General features: G+C 37.8%; 1 protein-coding gene across 1 annotated transcript in view; it reads left to right on the top strand.

The window, feature by feature from the left end:
• Nucleotides 1–2,551: 2,551 nt before the first annotated feature.
• The window catches only part of LOC107721151 (cadherin EGF LAG seven-pass G-type receptor 1-like), a 127,680-nt gene continuing 110,668 nt past the window's right edge, over nt 2,552–19,563 (top strand). Inside the window, exon 1 of the mRNA XM_016529021.1 lies at nt 2,552–5,807. Within this exon, the coding sequence (XP_016384507.1) occupies nt 2,930–5,807 (2,878 nt within the window). The 5' untranslated portion in view covers nt 2,552–2,929. The remainder of the gene's footprint in view (nt 5,808–19,563) is intronic.

Genomic DNA, 19,563 nt, shown 5'->3' on the forward strand with positions numbered 1-19,563 from the left:
TCAAGTTTTAAATAGGAAAAATATCTAAACTCTTTGGTCATTTTTGAGCGAGATGCTAACGGTCTAATCAGATTCAATGATCTATGCTAAGCTACAGCTAAAAGTGCTACCGCCAGACCCGGAGATCAGCTGAATGGATTAGAAAACGGTAAAACTCAACTGTTTAACTCTAGGGGAGTTGGAAAATTAGCCTATTTTCAAAATAGTGGCGTGTTCCTTTAAGGACAATGACAAGAATTTAACAAGAATAACAAGAGCAGGCTTTTGCTGTGTAAGGACTCTCTTAGTATTCACAGACATTGACATGTGAGTTGTATGTTCTATGTTTTTTTTTTTTTTTTGTAATTGTAATTAACTTGGAAATTGTAATTTATTTGTATAATACATATTGTTTGTTGTATTGCTCTTTCGGTTTTATAAATGTATGTGGTTAAAGTGCCTTTATTGTGCATCACATCCTGATCTAAGCAATCTTAAGAGAAATATTAAGCTACAGGTTCATTGTTCTTCTTGAGCATCTTTACTGAGTTATTTTCTCTGCCAATAGAGGGCGTGAGCACATCACTTACTGTATGTCTGGTGCCTCTGGACATCTTCCTCAATTTCTATGCAATGCAGATAACACTAAATTAACGTATTTAAACTATATATAGTTTAAAAATTGCATATGATAAGACATTTTGTTGTTTTAAAATGGGGTTTAGAGAATAAATGATCGACCTGTGATGATAATATAAAGATTTTTATAAATAAATGTAAGCCTAATATACATAATACCATATGTTTTTGGGTTTGGCCTTATTCCTCTTTTGTGTTTTCTAATATGCATGGCATCACAATTCAACAAACTGTATAAGTGAAATTTTACACTCTTTAAAATAAAGGTTCTAAAAGGTTTTTATTAAGCGATGTCATAGAAGAACCATTTTTGGTTCCTAAAAGAACCGTTCAGCAAACAGCCTTTAAAAGAACCATTTTTTGTTGTTGTTGTTGTTGTGTGAAAAATATTTTAATAATCAGAATAACCTTTTTCCACTTTAAAGAACATTTTGTACAATGGAAAAGTTCTGTGTGGGTTAAAGGTGGTGCCGATGCCAATAAAGCACTTTTATTTGTTTAGAGTGTAGGTGTATGCTTTGTAAATATAATTAGTATTATATTTTTTTGTAAATAAACTTATTAAGAAAATAAATTTTTAAAGAAGAGCATGATTTTCTTTTACAAGAAATCCATTGCATTTGTATGTCTTTTATGAGGAACATGGGGAGTCAGTGTACGTTTTTATCTGTTGAGGAGACACTAAAATTGAAGGTAAAAGAAACGCATACGTTTATATGCAATTTTAATAACACATGTAATTATAAATACACGATTAAAAAAATAAATACAAACTCGAGTATAAGAAAAAAAATCAAAACTCAAAAGAAATCAAACCAAACTATATTTTAATGCTTAAAAACTTTAAAAATATTTCTGTAATTTTCAGTATCTATATGCCATGTTACCACTAATAACTGTCTTATGGCATTTGCTGTAAAATAATGTCTACCATGGTAATTTTTGTATAGAGAATAAATCATATTTTTTTCATGCACAATTTAGTTTTACTCTACTCATAGCGAATAACAGATAGAGAACCCAGTATTGATATATTTTTATTACTTTACAGCCGCTTGTAAACTGAGCGATTTAAACACATGGTGCGCATTCATGTCACTTTAGGAGACAAAAAGCAGAAAACTTTATCGATATAGCCTAAACAAACTACAACGCGCATAACATAGTAAACGAAACGGCGTTCATTTATAATGGTAGCATTTACCCCCAGAAATCTGTATTCGGACAGTTGCGTGAAACTGTTTAATCTCGTAAATTCATTTTTTTATAATGGGGACTTTCTGGTTTGACGCGCCGCGTCGCTCACGTTAGGGTGTAAAAGTGGCCAAAAGAACCAAAGAATAAATGCAGAGGTGAATAACAATAGTTGAATTTCCATAAGAGTTCTTTAGTCCTGAAAGGAGGTGCAGTGCAGGTTATGTTAACGACTGTGTGTGTGTTTGTGTGTGTGTGTGTGCTGTGGGAGAGACGCGCACGCACGGAGCCATTTTGTCCTTATTTAAAACTTAACGTGGGTAATGTCACTTGGCTCCATGGATACCAGCCTGATAAACTGTGTTTTCTCCTGTTAAAAAGCTACAATGAAGGATAAAAGAAGGTCGACGTGCCGGCAGAAGGAGAGTTGACGTGTTTTTCTGCATGTTTTGTGGAGTTTTACACCATGGATCTAGTAATGTGCTGGTTATTATGGGTTCACCTTCTCCTCTGCGCTCCTCTCGTGGGATGTTTCGACTTGCACCTCACGGAGACTTTACATTCTGGAGCTGTTTTGGCCAATTTGTCACTGGGACCAGGTTGGACGTATAAAATAGACAGGACTTTTACTTCCAAGTACATTGGGATGTTTATTAACGTGGACTGGAGAGATGGAGTGGTGCGTTTAAATGGAGAGGTGGATTGTGCGCGCGCCCCTCACAGCGCGCTGCCTCTTTATTTTAAAATCCAGTCATTGACAACTGAAGGACTAGTTAACGCACATTTCAATGTATTTGTACATGGACGAAATTGCGTGTTCAAATATAAAAGGAAGAGAGTGACTAAGCCTGATATTAACGTGGATTGCATTTATAACTTGGGACTAACTTCCTGCTTTTCTCCTGGTGATTTACTCCTTAGTTTTAAAGACTATTTACCTGTCTTCACTAGAAACTCTGGTGTTTTTGCTACTTCTTGCACCTCAGACCGTCTGAATGTGTTTGTGCGTAACGGGACTTTACTTGTGAAGGACGCGTACTGTTTGGAGACGGACTTGAGACGCCTTAAAGACACTATTCGCTGTTCGTTTCACGATTCAAACGGTGAGACCTTTTCTATGTGCCTTAAATTACGATTCGCCTCAGTCCAAACATCATTATTACATTCTATGCAACAGGTATCAAATAAATGGAAACCGAGAATAAGGCGAGCCGTGAATTCAGCGCTTCAGTTTCAGTTACCGTACTACCAGGTTTCAGTGCCCGAGAACGAGCCTACGGGTACGCGAGTCATCACCCTCAAAGCGACTGACAGCGACCCTGGAGAGGCGGGGAAGATCGAGTATGGCATGGAAGCATTACTCGACAGCCGTTCCAACGACTTCTTTCGGATAGACCCTCAAACCGGCAGCATTGAGACTGTCCAGCCCTTAGACAGAGAAGTTAAAGACACACATGTGTTTAAAGTCACAGCAACTGATAATGGCACACCGCGACGCGTAGCCACGTCGTCCCTGACCGTTACAGTTAGTGACACCAACGACCACGGGCCTGTTTTTGAACAGAATGAATACAGGGTTAGGATACGAGAAAATGTGGAAGTTGGTTTTGAGGTGATTACAGTCAGGGCGATAGATGGAGATGCACCATCCAATGCGGACATGATATATAAGATTGTGAATGGCGAGGGTGTTAATTCTGGGTTTGAAATTGATTCTCGGAACGGACTGGTCAAGATTCGCGTGCGTCCAGATAGAGAAACCATGGCCCAGTATCAGCTGATAGTAGAGGCCAACGACCAAGGAAAGGACCCTGGGCCCCGCAGTGCTACCGCGACTGTGCACATCACAGTTGAAGATGAAAACGACAACTATCCTCAGTTTAGTGAGAAAAGATATGTAGTTCAGGTGCCAGAAAATGTGGCGGTTAACACTAAAGTGGCCCAGGTAGAAGCCAGTGACCGAGACGAGGGCAATAACGCTAAGGTTCATTACAGTATAATCAGCGGCAATGTAAAAGGTCAGTTCTTCATTCACACCCTTACCGGAGCCATTGATGTCATAAACCCTCTGGACTACGAAATTATCAGAGAATATAACTTACGCATAAAGGCCCAGGATGGAGGCAGGCCTCCTCTCATTAATGGAACGGGCATTGTTGTCATCCAAGTTGTGGATGTGAATGACAATGCTCCTATGTTTGTAAGCACTCCTTTCCAAGCCACCGTTTTAGAGAACGTGCCCATTGGATATTCTGTCATTCACATTCAGGCCATTGATTCTGATTCTGGAGAAAATGCTCGTTTGGATTACAGCCTCACAGACACCACTCCAGGCTTTCCCTTCACCATCAATAACAGCACTGGATGGATAACAGTCAGTGCTGAGCTGGACAGGGAAACCACTGAGTATTACACCTTTGGAGTAGAAGCCAGAGACAACGGTGTTCCAGTGATGTCGTCCTCAGCTAGCGTTAGCATCACCGTCCTAGATGTGAATGACAACATCCCTGCGTTCACCGAAAAGCTATACTCGCTAAAAATCAATGAAGATGCTGTTGTAGGGACCAGTGTGTTAACTGTTACAGCTCTGGACCGTGATGTAAACAGTGTGGTCACCTATCAGATCTCCAGTGGTAATACGCGGAACCGCTTTGCCATCACTAGTCAAAGCGGAGGTGGACTCATCACGCTGGCTTTGCCGTTAGATTACAAACAGGAACGCCAGTATGTTCTGACTGTCACTGCCTCTGATGGTACACGCTTCGACACCACGCAGGTGTTCATCAATGTAACTGATGCTAACACTCACAGACCCGTGTTCCAGAGCGCAAGCTACCATCAGACCTTCAGCGAAGATCGACCCATTGGATCAACTGTGGTGGTAATCAGTGCCACAGATGAAGATACAGGTGAGAATGCACGTATTACCTATATCATGGAGGACAATGTTCCACAGTTCAAGATTGATCCGGACACAGGTGCCATCACCACGCAGATGGAGATAGACTATGAAGATCAAGCCTCCTACACATTGGCCATCATTGCTCGTGATAATGGAATCCCTCAGAAGTCTGATACCACCTATGTGGAAATCATTGTTCTGGATGCCAATGATAATGTGCCACAGTTTGGGAGGGACAAATATCAGGGTACAGTATTTGAAGACGCACCTGTGTTCACCAGTGTGCTCCAGATATCTGCTTCAGACAGGGACTCGGGGTCTAATGGGCGTTTGAGCTACACCTTTCAAGGTGGCGATGATGGGGAAGGAGACTTCATGATTGAGCAGTACTCTGGAATTATAAGAACCCAAAGGAAGCTGGACAGAGAGAACGTTCCAGTGTATAACCTGAAGGCCTATGCAGTAGATAGAGGTGTTCCTCCTCTCAAAGTAGCGGTGGAGATCCAGATTTCTGTGTTGGACATCAATGACAATGCTCCTGTTTTTGAGAAGGATGAATTGTTTATCTACATCAAAGAAAACAGTCCTGTTGATTCAGTGGTTGCCCGGATCAACGCCATGGATCCAGATGAAGGAACCAACGCTCAAATATTGTACCAGATTGTGGAAGGAAATATCCCGGAGGTCTTTGATTTGGATATATTCACTGGAGACTTAAAAGCACTCGTGGATTTGGACTACGAGACCAAAATGGAGTATGTCATAGTCGTACAGGCCACGTCCGCACCTTTGGTCAGCAGAGCAACCGTCCACATTCGTCTGATTGATGTCAACGACAACGATCCTGTCCTGCAGAATTTTGAGATTATCTTCAATAACTACGTCACCAACAAATCCAACAGTTTTCCGTCTGGGATTATAGGAAAGGTACCTGCCTATGACCCAGATGTGTCAGATAAGCTCAAGTATAGTTTCACTGAAGGAAATGAGCTGAGTTTGCTGATTCTAAACCCAAATACTGGAGAGCTCAAACTCAGCAAAGATCTGGATAACAACAGACCTCTGGAGGCCACCATGAAAGTTTCTGTCACAGGTCAGTTAACTTTTCTTTGTATCTTTTGAACCAACTGTCTTTGCTTGAAACGTTCCTTAAGTTTGAGATGCTGCTGTGTAGGGTAAGCAGGGTAAAAAAAAAAAATCAATGATTTGATAAAGACAAACTAATGTTTAATATATCATTTAAATATGTTGGGTTGATGTTGATGGATCTGCTGCTCCGAAGGGCTGCATGATTTCAGGCTGTATTTGCTGCAGGCTGAACCACAATCCTGTTTTTCTGCTTATGAGGTGTTTGTTAGAAGAAGGCAAGAACCGTTTTTGCGTGGGAATGAAGTCTCAGTTCACTTTTAGAGGATTATTTAACTTCTGTTAAATCAAAATCCCCGCCAGTATTCTGTTATGAAAGGTTTGAGATGAGCAACATATTGTTGAATTAAGTGCCTCTTAGTATTGTAATGACTTTCCTCACTGACAGATCACTCAATTTATCCTTTCATTCTCTGTGATAATTGGTCCCACAAATCACAGTTAAGGGTTTTTTTTTTATGCGAGTTGTTCTGTTTTAATGATTTTACTTCTTAACATTATTCATTCTTATTCCGTGGCGTGTTAGTGTGTTGTTACAGTGCTTTATCATATCTCTGGCAGTGTTAGATTATGTACAGCCAGCCTCTTCAAATGGCATCAGCTTCTCATATCTCACACTCTTCTTTCTGTTTCTGTCCTCCTTTTCTATCACTCTTTCCCTCCCACATACCGCTCTTCCTGTTAATTTGCAACTTGCAATTGAAATACATCTCACAGAATACAGCTCTCTTGTCTGTACTTTGTGGCTTTGCGGCCATGTCTTTGTTGGTCTGATTGCCGGTCCTCATCTGAATGTGCATGCTCATGGTCATTGTTGGGCTTGTAATGAGCCACATTCATGCCATGCTCTCTCATTCATGACAAAGACACATCGGTTTCCAGCGCCATAGCAGTTCCCTCCCTCTTTTACCCCCTCTCATTTCACACAGCTCTCCTTCTTTTTGGTCTGATCATCTAATGCATTTTATTCCTTGGACATACCCACATGTCAGATGTTAGGTAACCATTAACACTGCTTATGTGACCTCTTCACCTCCAGCCCAGGGAAAAGGAAACTTAAGGGAAAACATGTTACAGAGCTCTAGATTTTAATGTTTACACTGGTCTGTGAATGAGTTGAATGCATTTAGCTGATAACAAGGTGTCTCAAATTCAGCCATTCTCAGAAATGTAGCAAATGTTTTTCGATCATGCAATTTTTGAGCCTTAGCAGAGCTGAAAGAAGACAGCTTAGACAGAAATAATTTAGTTAAATTGTTTTTTCCCCCCCCCCATCTATTACCCATTTATATACATGCTTTACGGTTTGCTGTTTCTGTTGGTTATACTTTAGGTCGGGGTTTTTTTTTAAACCACCAAACCTAAGTATTAAACGTTGTTCTTACTTTTAACTAATCTGACTTATGATTTTGTCCTGACAGACAATAAAACAGGCAAAAACATAATGAAAAATGAATGAATAAATTTATAAATATTGAACATACCCGAGTGGCCTGAGCCACATCTACGGACCAAAATATCATAGAGACTTGGGGATGGGCTCTTTTGATTTGGAGCTGAAAGCAGCCACACAGAACACCCTAGAAACCACATAGCAACATGTTAAAACCTAGTCAATACAAATGCATAGCAGCGCGCTAGCAACCACCCACTAAGACACCCACTAGAATCATGGTGGTGAGTTTTGTATGGGCAAGCACCATTCACATTTTTTTTTTTTTACAAAATGTAGCAACACATTTTTACATTTTTTTGGTTGTTGTTACCTGATTTGTTACCTGACAAGTTTTTAAGGATCATTCCTAGCCCTTCATATTTAAATGTACCATACTCCACACTTAAATGCAAAGCGGTAAAGTATTTTTATTCATATTTCAAACTGTGAAAAGTGAAAATCATTTTTTGATGGCTTTTGTTGGTTTAACTTAATATAGTCATCTTAAGGCAGTCATGTTAAACAATATTTTAGACTGATATAAAACCAGTTCCTTTAAGTGTTACCACATGGCTCACATTTTTATCTTACCTCACAAAGGGAACACTATGAAGACACTGTTATCTTTCATTCCTCAACAGGTGTTTTTCCTATCGACTTAGCTTTAATTATTCATTCAAGTACTTGGGGACACACAAGAAGTCCCAGATATGTACCTGATAAAAGCAAGTTAACATTCTAGTCAAAACAAGGGCCATTCTACCCTAAAACAATACCGGTTTGCACAGCAAACACGATGGAGTGAGGGCTGCTTGTTTGAACAGTAACCCAATCTCTCTTATCTGTGTCTGTTAACATTCAACAAGCCTTTTCCCGATTTGAGGGGTGTCCTCTGCAAAATGATGCCACTTTTTTTTTTAGCCCTGCACCTTTGTGCTTTATTTCACTGGATCAATACGAGTGATAAGCCACCTGTCGAGGCCTCGAGAAAGATGGAGCCAGGCATCATTCATGTCTTCATCTTTCGGTTTTGATCCATGTCACATCTAAAGAGAGGAGGGGAGGGGATTCATCACTTCTAGCCATTTTCTTCTTCTTTTACCCCTGCTGTCAGCAAATGAGCCTGCCGATACATGCAGCCTTTTTCAGCGGGTTGAGCTTCTGCCCGTGGGCCACTGCGTCTGTATCTCTTGTAGTTGACTGTAACCCACTCAGCGCTTCAGGTCTTGCATACCTGGACTATTCTACATTGCATTACCAAACTCTCTGAACTTGTATTTCAGTTGGGACTTGAAGAAATCGCTTCATATGTTGCAAAAAGGTATCTGAGTCTTTTAATTGTCAGATAGTTGAGGTTTATAGATAAATGATTCCACATGGAATTTGCCCTTTTTTTACTGAAATAATTTACTTCGAAGCAATTTTCTCACAGAAATTGTTTGTAAATTTGGTCCCACTTTATATTAAGTGGCCTTAACTACTATGTACTTGCATCAAAAAATAAGTACAATTTACGTATTGTGTTCATATTGTATTGCAAAACACATTTGCTGCTATTGAGGTGGGATACGGCTAAGGTTAGGGACATGTTTGGTAATATGGGTAGGTTTAAGGGTGGGTTAAGGTGTAAGGGATGGGTCAACAGTGTAATTATAAATGTAATTACAGAAATTAATTACAGATGTAATTACATGCAGATATTTTTTTCAAATATAAGTACTATGTAATAACATGTATGTACACAATAAGTGCATTGTACCAAATGATTAATTTGAATGTAAGTACATAGTAGTTAAGGCCACTTAATATAAAGTGGGACCGTAAATGTTAATAAATAATTACAAAGAAATGACAAGTTACAATGAATTAAACATAAAATTTTGATTTAGAAAGAAATTGTATTTTCTTGAAAAAAGTATGTCAATGAAATTCTGCAAAACTGATATAAACACAGTACAATCAATTAAGTTAAGAGTAAGGGAGAGTTGTGAATGTAATTTTTAAAAAATGTGTAATAAACTCAATTTCATCAAAATATGTAGTTAAAGACTACTATGAATTAATTGATCAAAGTATGTTAATAAAAAGGATATGAAATAACATTTCATGTAATTCTAAAGTAGATACCACATAAAATTTGTCCTAAACATATTTTATTCCTGACAACTAAAATAGAAAGTACCATTTAAAGGTGAAACTGTTCAATACAACATTAATAAGTAATATAAAATAAATTATATCATTATTTGCTACTTTGAGATGTGCTCTTATTTGAGATATAGTTGAATAATATCATAATGCTACACCTGCTCTATATAAAGGAGGCAGCTGTGACATTTTGACTGTTGTATTAAATTCAAAGAGATGATCCAATCTTTCAAAATGAAAAAATGAGAGGCAGCAGATGATTAAATCTCAAAATCCTTCAGTGAATGATGGAAATCGGCATGGGCTTCTACGGAATTCTGCAGCTGTTGATTCCCTTCAGGCCTACCTATGAGTAAATGGAGTTATGAGCTGAGTAATTTGTATGTAATGACTGTTATGTTATGCTTTCATATGTAGGTTAAATGTAAAACCATTTGAGCTACCTCATAGAGCTGATGGGGCCGAAAGCAACAATTGTTTTGCACAAGGATATCCTCTTCACTGTAGAGTGAATGTGAATTGTCTTTAGTTGTAAAAGCTGTTTCTGTGTGTTTCATGCATGTATTGTATGTGTTGTGTGAGCAGACAGGGTCAGACTAGGGCTGGCCAGCTGTGTCCTGAGATCTGCTTTCTGACATGCACACAGCAGCTGTAAGAGAGACAGATAGAGACTTTAATCACTGTGAAACTTCCCTGAGCCCTGCAGTGCTTGTCCCCTGTCATCTGCATGTCATCAACAGAGGAGATCTTCAGTCCAGGTGTGACTGTCCTTCCACCTCGTCTACACATGACCCTCTGACCTCTGACATCACAGACATGCTGTGGGTGTCACTCTGTTAAACATACTTTGTTTAAATGGATGACTCCCAATCGACAGAATATCAGTCATGAATAAGATTGAAATGGTAAAAGAAAGTGTTATGAGATGTTTAGATATTTAAGTGGTATTATTTTTACAGTATTTGATGAAGGTGTGCGTGGTGCTTCCACATGCAAAATTCACCACCACAAAGCTGTTTGTGTTGCTATGCAGTTGTATTTGGAGTGATTTTTAGTAGAGGTCGACCGATATGGGTTTTTCCTCTGGTCCATGACGATATTTAGAAATCAGGGCAGTAGATGGCCGATATATGATGCAAATTTTTTTGGCTGATTTTCTCCCCATATTAATCTCATAAAATCGAATAGTTAAGTAATAAGAAGTGATACAGAAAATTGTAGGGGTGCTCCGATTGATCGGCTACCGATCACGATCGGCCGATAATCACGTTGGGATGTGAGGTACTCACCTTCATATTTCTTCATTAAATAACTTATAAAGTAACACCGCGTGAGTGAGTCACCACTCGCGCGCGCGCTCTCTCTCTTTCTCTCTCAAAATACGCAAATGGCTTCAAATCACCACACATCGGGTCTGTCTATAAGCGAGCTACATGCTGCACAGTTGACACAGGAATTGTCACTTGCAAATTAAAGTAACGGCGCATTTTTTGCAGTAAATATGATCATAGATTGACACAAAAATTTTGTAATTACACCATAAATGCATATTATTAAAGTCTACTGTGTTTCACAGTGACTGTGTTTCTTTTTGGCTAGGTTTAAAGGGAAAGAGCACTTTTAGATAAACAAGACAATACTAGATGGCACTTTAGATGGTAATAAAGATTTAAATGCAAAAGAAAAGGCAGTAGATTTGACTATTTCTGTCAATGGTAAGTTTGTGATAACGTAAGAAAAGTAGTTTAAATGTTTTGCCACTTGCTTGAGCAACTTAATATATAAATCTAGAAGTAAATGCAAAATTAAAATGCATTGAATAATTGGTTATATTTATTGTGTTTAAACATGTCTGTGAAAGATTGTATTATTGTACTGTGTAAAAAAAAGAATTGCAATGCTGAAAAGGCATTTCCAGTGACAATGTTTAGATTTGAAATCAAAATAATGGATAAATGTTGTGTTTGTGGTAAACAGCCACGGATCAGTAGCGGACTCCTGTGTGAAAGCTGCTTCCCCTCTCACAAGAGTCACCTAAGAGGGGAATTCCCCCCATTTTCAAAAATGAAATTCAGGCCCTGAATAAATGTCTAAAAATCCTGATTGGAGTATCACTATAAATAGTTATAAATGATAAATAGAAGGCTTTAAAAAGATCGGTATCGGTGATCGGTATCGGCAGATACTGCTGTCTGTGATCGGCGATCGGTGATCGGCCTCAAAAATCCTGATCGGAGCACCCCTAGAAAATTGCTTAAATTAAACATTTATTGAACAACACAAGCCTCTCCAATCAGCGCACTTGTATAATTTAAATAAAAAAAAACAATATGTTCAATATTAAATACACAAAACAGGTAGCCTGTTGTAACATTTGGATGAAAAAATTAAGTTTTAGTGCACAAAAACTTACATAAAAACAATATAATAAATAAAATAAACAAGAGTGTTCTACACAGTTGCACCCAGCAGCATAACAAAAATGAAAGAGTTCTCTCATATTACACAGCCAGCTGCTTATAACTGCTTAAGAGCAATGACGTCATGGATGATGTCGGACCCACAGACACATTTAATGAGGAAAGTTAACATACACGTTTTAGCCAGAAGTTTTGTCTGAATTGCACGTGTTTCTACTTTCACATGCAAATGACTTGTTACACTTATGGTCGGCATCGATTCGAGTAGGCTACAATTAGGGTTGCCACCTTCAGCGAGGCAAAATAAGGGACACCCATTCAAACCCAAGGACACAAATAATCAGTGAGGAACTCATAGCTCAACAATAAACCATGAGAAAACATGCTCAAGTATGTAAACTTGCAGCAGAACACGTTAATATTGTTATTTTAAAATTGGCTTATTTATAATTATTAATTATTATTATTATTAGTCTTTTTTTCACAGTTCTGCAGCTGTTACGGATGGGATGCATTTTTATTATTTATTTATTTATTTATTTTTATAAATTTGCTTGAATTAGGACTACATTATTATGTAATTATTTGTCCCATTTTTATCTAAACAATTTAGCATTTTTTTAACTTTTTAAAATGCCAAATTTTTTATGACATATATGATTATTTATTATGTATATATTTATGATTAATATCAATGATAAATTAATAAATAGAGCCTAACATTAATAATATATTCAAAAAATACTATCAGAGTCATTGGGTACCAGAAACTGTGTGGTTAACCGCATTATTTAAAGTATCTTCTTTAATGTTCAACAGAAGAAAGAAATTATTACAGGTTTGGAACAACTTGTGGGTGTGTATAATGATGACAACATTTTCATTTTTGGGTGAACTGTCCCTTTAAGTCAGACAGTCCACAGTGAACAACTGAAATGCTTCTCTGCAAACTGCGCGTTCATCATTAGTTACTGGACAGACACATTGATAACTTTCCCATTCAGCCCTACATCTGGAGAGTCTTGTGTTCAAAGGGCAGATGTGAGCTCCTTTGTTTTAAACCGCACAGGTTTGTTTACCGCATGCTGCGCTCGTGTGAAAGGGCTTTAACGGCGTGCGTTCTGGAGACTCCGTCGCTACGGAAACAAAGACGTCAAAATCACGCGCAAATGAGCTTCTCTAATACTTCTTATGAAATTGGTTTCATTATAATTGCTATTAGTATTATAAACAGTGCAAAATACTTGTGTTGGCCTTTGTAAAATACGCATCATTTTACCTTTAAATACGGGACGATTCCGTATTTTAAGGGACAGGAGGCAACCCTAGCTACAATGTAATTACACTTTCGAAATGGTCTGTTTTCCCCTGCCATCGTTAGCTGAAGCTGTGTGTGAACAAGGCACGGCTGCAGAGTGTGAGTTGCTCCGTCTCACATGCAGCCTCAGAGGGTGAGAAATTCTCTGGTACAGTAACAGAATTGATATCGTCAGAGCTTATCTACGCAGGCTACTATAATAATTTAGCCGCTGGGCTCGTTACCAGGTTTTGGCACCCATGCCTGTAGCCTAAACTACAGCTGGTTGAAGGCTCGCTAACAACACAGTTCCAAAAAGTTACTCTCATTCTCTCTCCAAAAGTAGCATCATATATGAGGAGGATCATATGGGAGTTTATATGAATTTGTACATTTTGAGTTGAGCGAAAACATACAGGTTTTAGAAATAAGCATGAAAGTCCACCCCTAAACCTAACCCTCAGTTGGGTGTTCGCAGATAAAAAAAAAAAAAAGTGTTACTAATTCGCTAAAAAAGTTAAAATTGCCATGAGAGTGTGTTCTGGTCTCTAGATACAAACACTGTTTCATTGCTGAAGTTTGGTAGACATAACAAAAAAGACTCAAGGTCTGTGTACTTTAAACAAGCTCAGTTTTATTGAAACTTTTCACTTTACTTGCATTGCTATATCCTTCCCTAGTGTCTGTTGAAACTGTTATTAGATTACTTGAGGCAAACTGTGTCAGCACTGTTCTCTTACCCGTCTTTATTTGGCGCAGTTCCTCTTGAACATTGTCCTTTATTAACAGACAGACAAATGGCCTCTACTGTATTTGATACTAGCAATTTTGGTTTACCGCAGGTTTCTTTAAAATGTCTAAAGGTAATGTCTACAACTTCATTTTCAAAAGGATGAAGATCAGAAATCCTCCTCCTGACATTCCTGTGCTCTGATAGCAGAATGCAGCCCGAGACTGGACAACCTGAACATTAATTAAGCTAAAATAACTGTCTGCATCTCTGTTAAATGAGCAGGAAAGGAATTTGATTCATGTTTAATCTTGCAAACTCATTTGAAGGTGGAGAGAGAAGACAGAGACAGTGATGTGGTCTCCAACCAGTGCCAAGAGGGGCAAACAATAACCGCTCAAGGTCTGGGTCATTCGAGGGTAGTTTACATGAAAATATGGGTCAGCATTGTGGTTTAAGAGGAGTCTTTGTAAGCTAATTATATGGTTTTGTTTGAGCTATAAAGTTTTCAGGCCTCATATGCCCTTAAGTGCTGGGAAATCTTTTTATGATAATGAATGTTTTTGTCCTTCACTTACAATAAAAAAAATGCTGATTTTAAAGGAATATTCTGGATTAAATACTCTGCCACAGAAAACATTTTTCACTCACTCTGATTTTCAAAACAAAAGTCATGTTTACAGTAACTTACAATGGAAGTTTACAATGGACGTCTTAAGTCATTCAAGGGGCGTAAAGTAGGGTTGTGACGGTGAGGAAATTTTCCCACCGGTTAATCGACGTGTGACAACACTGGTAATACCGGAATCACCGTGGGCGCAGGGGCGGGGGCGTTCCCTCTTTTTCTCGCTTTCCTTCGCTTTTAAATAGCTTGTAAAAGTGGCGTGCGCGTTTTACTTTCACTTTCAAATAGCGGCATTTCGGCGTAAAGCAATTGTTCGTTTTTAGTTTGTTTGAATTTTCCCACTTTCCTCGCTTTCAAATAGCTTGTTTTGCATTTCGTTTCGAAACTAAATCATCTGCCATCGTCTTTTCTGTCTCACCTCACTCTTCTTGTCAGTCAGCTCGACTCACTCTCCTCACTGGAGAAATTAAATCTGATCTGTGTGATGCGACTGTCGTTTGGCACGCTGCATTGAGCAGCTGCGTTCAGTTTTTAATTGTAGTGTCTGTTCTTTTACTGAATTAAATGATTTTTATTAGGCTACTAGAAAAAATCAAAACGACGGTGGGGGTCGGTGCCGCGGTGGACAAGTGACACCGGTATCACCGTCAACACCGTCTATCACGGCAAGCCTAGCGTAAAGCAGAAATATGCAGGCCATATTGTTGCTGAAGAGCTTAAATTAATTATTTCATACAAAATATGTGTTAGTTTAGCTATGAAGTTGACTAAATCATCCTTGTAGCAGTGGGGCTATACTGCTCTGGGCTGAGAATCTTTTCTGGTTGAGTTTTACCAACTTAATTCTTCTAGGTGGAGTCTGCTCAATGTAAACAGTACTTTGTGGATAGTCATGCCCATTTTTGGTATTCTTAAACATATTGTGCATATGAATCATTCCTGGCTTTTACCGGTATCACATTAGCATGGCAGTAGTTCAACGATTTAATATAACTTTTCACAGACAAGGTTAAAACTGTTAGAACACAGACTAGTTAAAACATATAATATTTACATATTGCTATGGTTGTCAGGACTTTATGAAATTTTCCGCATGCCGTAGATAATGTTTATAGAGTTTACTTGTTATGAACCCCAACTATTCCTTTAATTGAGTAGATTTTCCTGTAAAACGCAGAGTTACAACTCACATCCAACTTGACCTGTGCAGTGGTGACAACTTACAAATTACAGGCCTTTTTTCTCAAGAACCGCCTTCTGGGTGCTTGTCTGAAAATGGCATGCCCCTTAGGCAATACTACTGAGATCTTAACCACAGTTAACTCCACCTGTGGTCTCCAGAAATGTCAGAGATGTTTGATGATGTTCTACAGCCCTTTGCATTGAATACCTTCAGTGAAGATGAACTTTGCCCATTCAGAAAATTAATAGCCTTCATAGAATCTTAAAAGCTACTTCCTCTAACTCCACAGAAATATGAAGCGCTCCTGACAGGAAATCATACAAAGCATAGAACCACTGAATGGTGGCATTCAATGAAGAATGCTATATAAACTGTCCGCCTCTTTGTAGATTTTCTAAGCGTCTTGAAGAATACCATGAACTCTCGCCCAGGATTAAATGGCTGTTTGTTCAGACACATCTCTGGTTGGGCAGTCTGGACAGGTTGGCTAGTCTTCAAGGTGCGTTTTTTAACCGACTAGGCCTGACCTTGTCAGCTCTGGGTGAAGTGGAGGTCCCATTCTCATTGGGGCTAGATTTAGTACAGACGTACAGACGTAATCCAGATCTGTGATTCCCCCGGCTGGAAGTTGGAAGGGGAACCTGTTCGCGTGTAACACGACACACTTTCCGCTCTATCCTGACCCTATTCTGCTGCACATAAAAGATGTCTTTGTCCTTAACACTAAGGAGCTAGAAAAGCATCTGTTTCAGCCAATGGCCAAAAAGTGTGACATTACATGTGTCCAGCGGTGACCAACTCTATGTTTGGAGAAATATACTCCAAAGGCCATCCATGCACAGCATTTCGGAATTATGAAATTAAAGTCCTTTTTACTTTCAAAGACTTTCCTGTTTTCACTCAGCTTGCATGAACTGGCACATGCTTTTCTATAATGGCTGGCCTGTAATTCAATAGTATTATCAATACTGATGTATGACAATGCCACTATATAATAGAAGCATGTATTTGATAACAAATACTTGCGTCTTGGCTGTTCTGCTCAATATTTTGAGCTTGCTGTTGGGGTGTTTTGGTCGTTCTGCGGGCAAAGAAAGACTTCGAGAAATGCGATACTTGAGCGGCTATCCAACACGTTTTAAGCTGTGCATTGTGGGTAATATTACATCACTCTGATAAACATACTTGTTGTCAAGAAATCACCTAATGTACGGCCTGTGTTCATGAAATACAAGCAGAACTTGTTGAACTCGGTGCAACATTTTGTATAAGAAGGGTTTTGCGAATGACGAAGCTACACAAATTCGTTCTGCTCGTGTTTCATGAATAAGAATAAGTCCAAAATAAATAAAAAAAACAGCCAGAGTGCATTTTCTAAAATAATAATAATTTGTTATTGGACAAATTTATGCAAAAAATTACATTTTTATGCAACTGTAATATGATTATTATAAAGTAATTATATTTCATAAATAACCTCCTGAGACCCTGTTACCTCATATGAGGACATTATATTTTGGTGTATTTCTGTGAGACTATGCATGCCACAGTTTTAAGTCTGGATGTCCTGTACAGAGCACATTCAGGGCTTTATAGAGATACTAAATGTTTGGATGTTTCACTATGACCACTCCCTCTCCTTGGTCTTCAAATATGTCTGATATTAATTTAGTGACACTCTTATGGAAATATGATAATATTTTGTAATTATCATTTAAATCTGTCTATTTTTAAACTGTCTGTCATAAATCAACATCTCAGGAAAATGTTATGGGGTTTCAAATCAAAATATGACTTTCTGTTACGAAACAGGAGTTTGATTTCATACATGTCCTCATATGAGGACACTGGGACTAAAAGCATGTTTATTAGCATTTTGGGAGAAATAACAAATGAATAGGGAAAGAAATTATGTTTCAATATTCTATGAAATATTATATATTATTATGAAAATCTTGTGAAATATTACTCCCATTATTACACTTCTTTTTTCCAAAAACACATTAATATGCAAATTAGATTTAGTTTATAGATACATTGTATATAATGAGAAAACCCTTTTATGGCCATTTTACACACATTTTGCAGAAAGAAAAATAGTATATTGAATCATTCTGTTATAACATAGTTGAGAATCATCTTTATACAAAGTTTGGTAAAAAAAAAATCCTGAAAACTAAAAATGTATTGGTGATTTTAAAAAATCTATTGTTTTTGCCTATGCATGTTCATTCATGCCTTTTTATTTTTATTTTTTTTAAATGAGTCCCGATGTCCTCTACCGAGGACATAGCATAACTTATGAATGAAATATCATTAAAAACAATTTAAAAAAAAATTTTTTTTATGCTCTAAACAATGTAAAGACACGAAAAAAAAATTTTTTTTCCTAAAAATCTTTTCTCGGGTCTTAAGAGGATAATACAGTTTTAATTCTTGTTCAGTGTAGTTAAACTTGCTTACAACGTTGTTTATTTGTCGTGAAATGCAGCCCAAAAATGGCATGTAAAAAATATGACTGGTTGGTAAAATTCTACCAAGCACTTTTGGCTTATAAGCTAACACTGGACCCAGTATGTTGTACGTATTTATCAACACCAAGGTACACAACTGTACAAAACATTGAACAGACAGTACATCTAACATTCATAGCCTCCTTTTCATCCATGTCAAATTAAAAGTTGTCAGCCTGACAAAAATCTGAGCAAGACAACATGGAAATATGCCTACGGAAAATGTGAACACTAACAAGAGAAAGTTGTTGGTTAACCAAAATCATGAGAAGCTTGCAGCGTTTTGCATTTTTTAGTCTTCGTTTTGAGATGCACTTTGCACTTTTTAAACCTTCAGGCTAAGCTTAGCCAACTCAGATGTATTGAATTTGTCCTGTCATTTAGAGGAGGTGTCAAGCCACTGTTATAAAAACGGCATCACCTCTTTCAGGTGGGATGGTTTCACCTCCCCCTGATTATACAGCCAATATAACCATTTTGTTCACGACCTTTCTCACCTCACAGCGACGCTTAAAAACAAAGTTCTTCTCTACTTGAATGTCCACAACTAAACATGAGGTCGTCCTCTCAAATTACATTTACATTAAACCAGGTTCTGTTTCATGATAGAGGCAGATATTCTCACACAATGCTATTCTCTGTTCTGTTCGTAATCTGTGTTATTTGGAAAAAAATATCTGTATGCTAAGGTAGGGCTGGGCGATATAGCTACAAAATTTATCAACGATATAATGTTTCATATCATTCGGTATCGATAATTATTGACATTTTTTATAACCTTTTTTAAATAAAGGGCAATAGAAAAAACCTTTTAAATTTAACCACTGTATTTTTAAATTAACCCAATTTATTGAGACAAACAACAAATATTTTTTTTGTTTTAACAGTCAAACACAACATAAAAATTAAACAAATATCTCATTTCTAATGTTTTATTAAATAGGTTTTAAGGAAACTTTTGGCTTGTCTCCCGAGGCCACCGGAGGGCGCAATGAGCAAAATAATGCAGCACATTAAATTGCCAACGCAAAGGAAATAACTGTCTATAAAAAGAAAAACGTGCATTACTTCTAAATTAGCTCATATAATCAAACATAATTTCGTAAATTTGCATAAACAATTATGAACAAAACAGCATCATGTATTTATGCATTGCTTAATACAAAGAGCCGAATCGCCCATCACACAGACTGCCTTTAAAAACAAATGAGATGCACTGAAACGGAATAAACCTCCACAAATTCGTGACGCGTTTTCTAAAAGTTTAAACTGTTTTAAATTTGCATGGCTTTCTATACATCTCTTGTGTGAGACGCGAGTGCAGCAGTCATATTTGTCCGTCTAAAAAATGA

The sequence above is a fragment of the Sinocyclocheilus rhinocerous genome, unplaced genomic scaffold (genome assembly GCF_001515625.1).
Source record: "Sinocyclocheilus rhinocerous isolate Xijiao unplaced genomic scaffold, SAMN03320098_v1.1 scaffold1322, whole genome shotgun sequence".
Lineage (NCBI taxonomy): Eukaryota > Metazoa > Chordata > Actinopteri > Cypriniformes > Cyprinidae > Sinocyclocheilus > Sinocyclocheilus rhinocerous.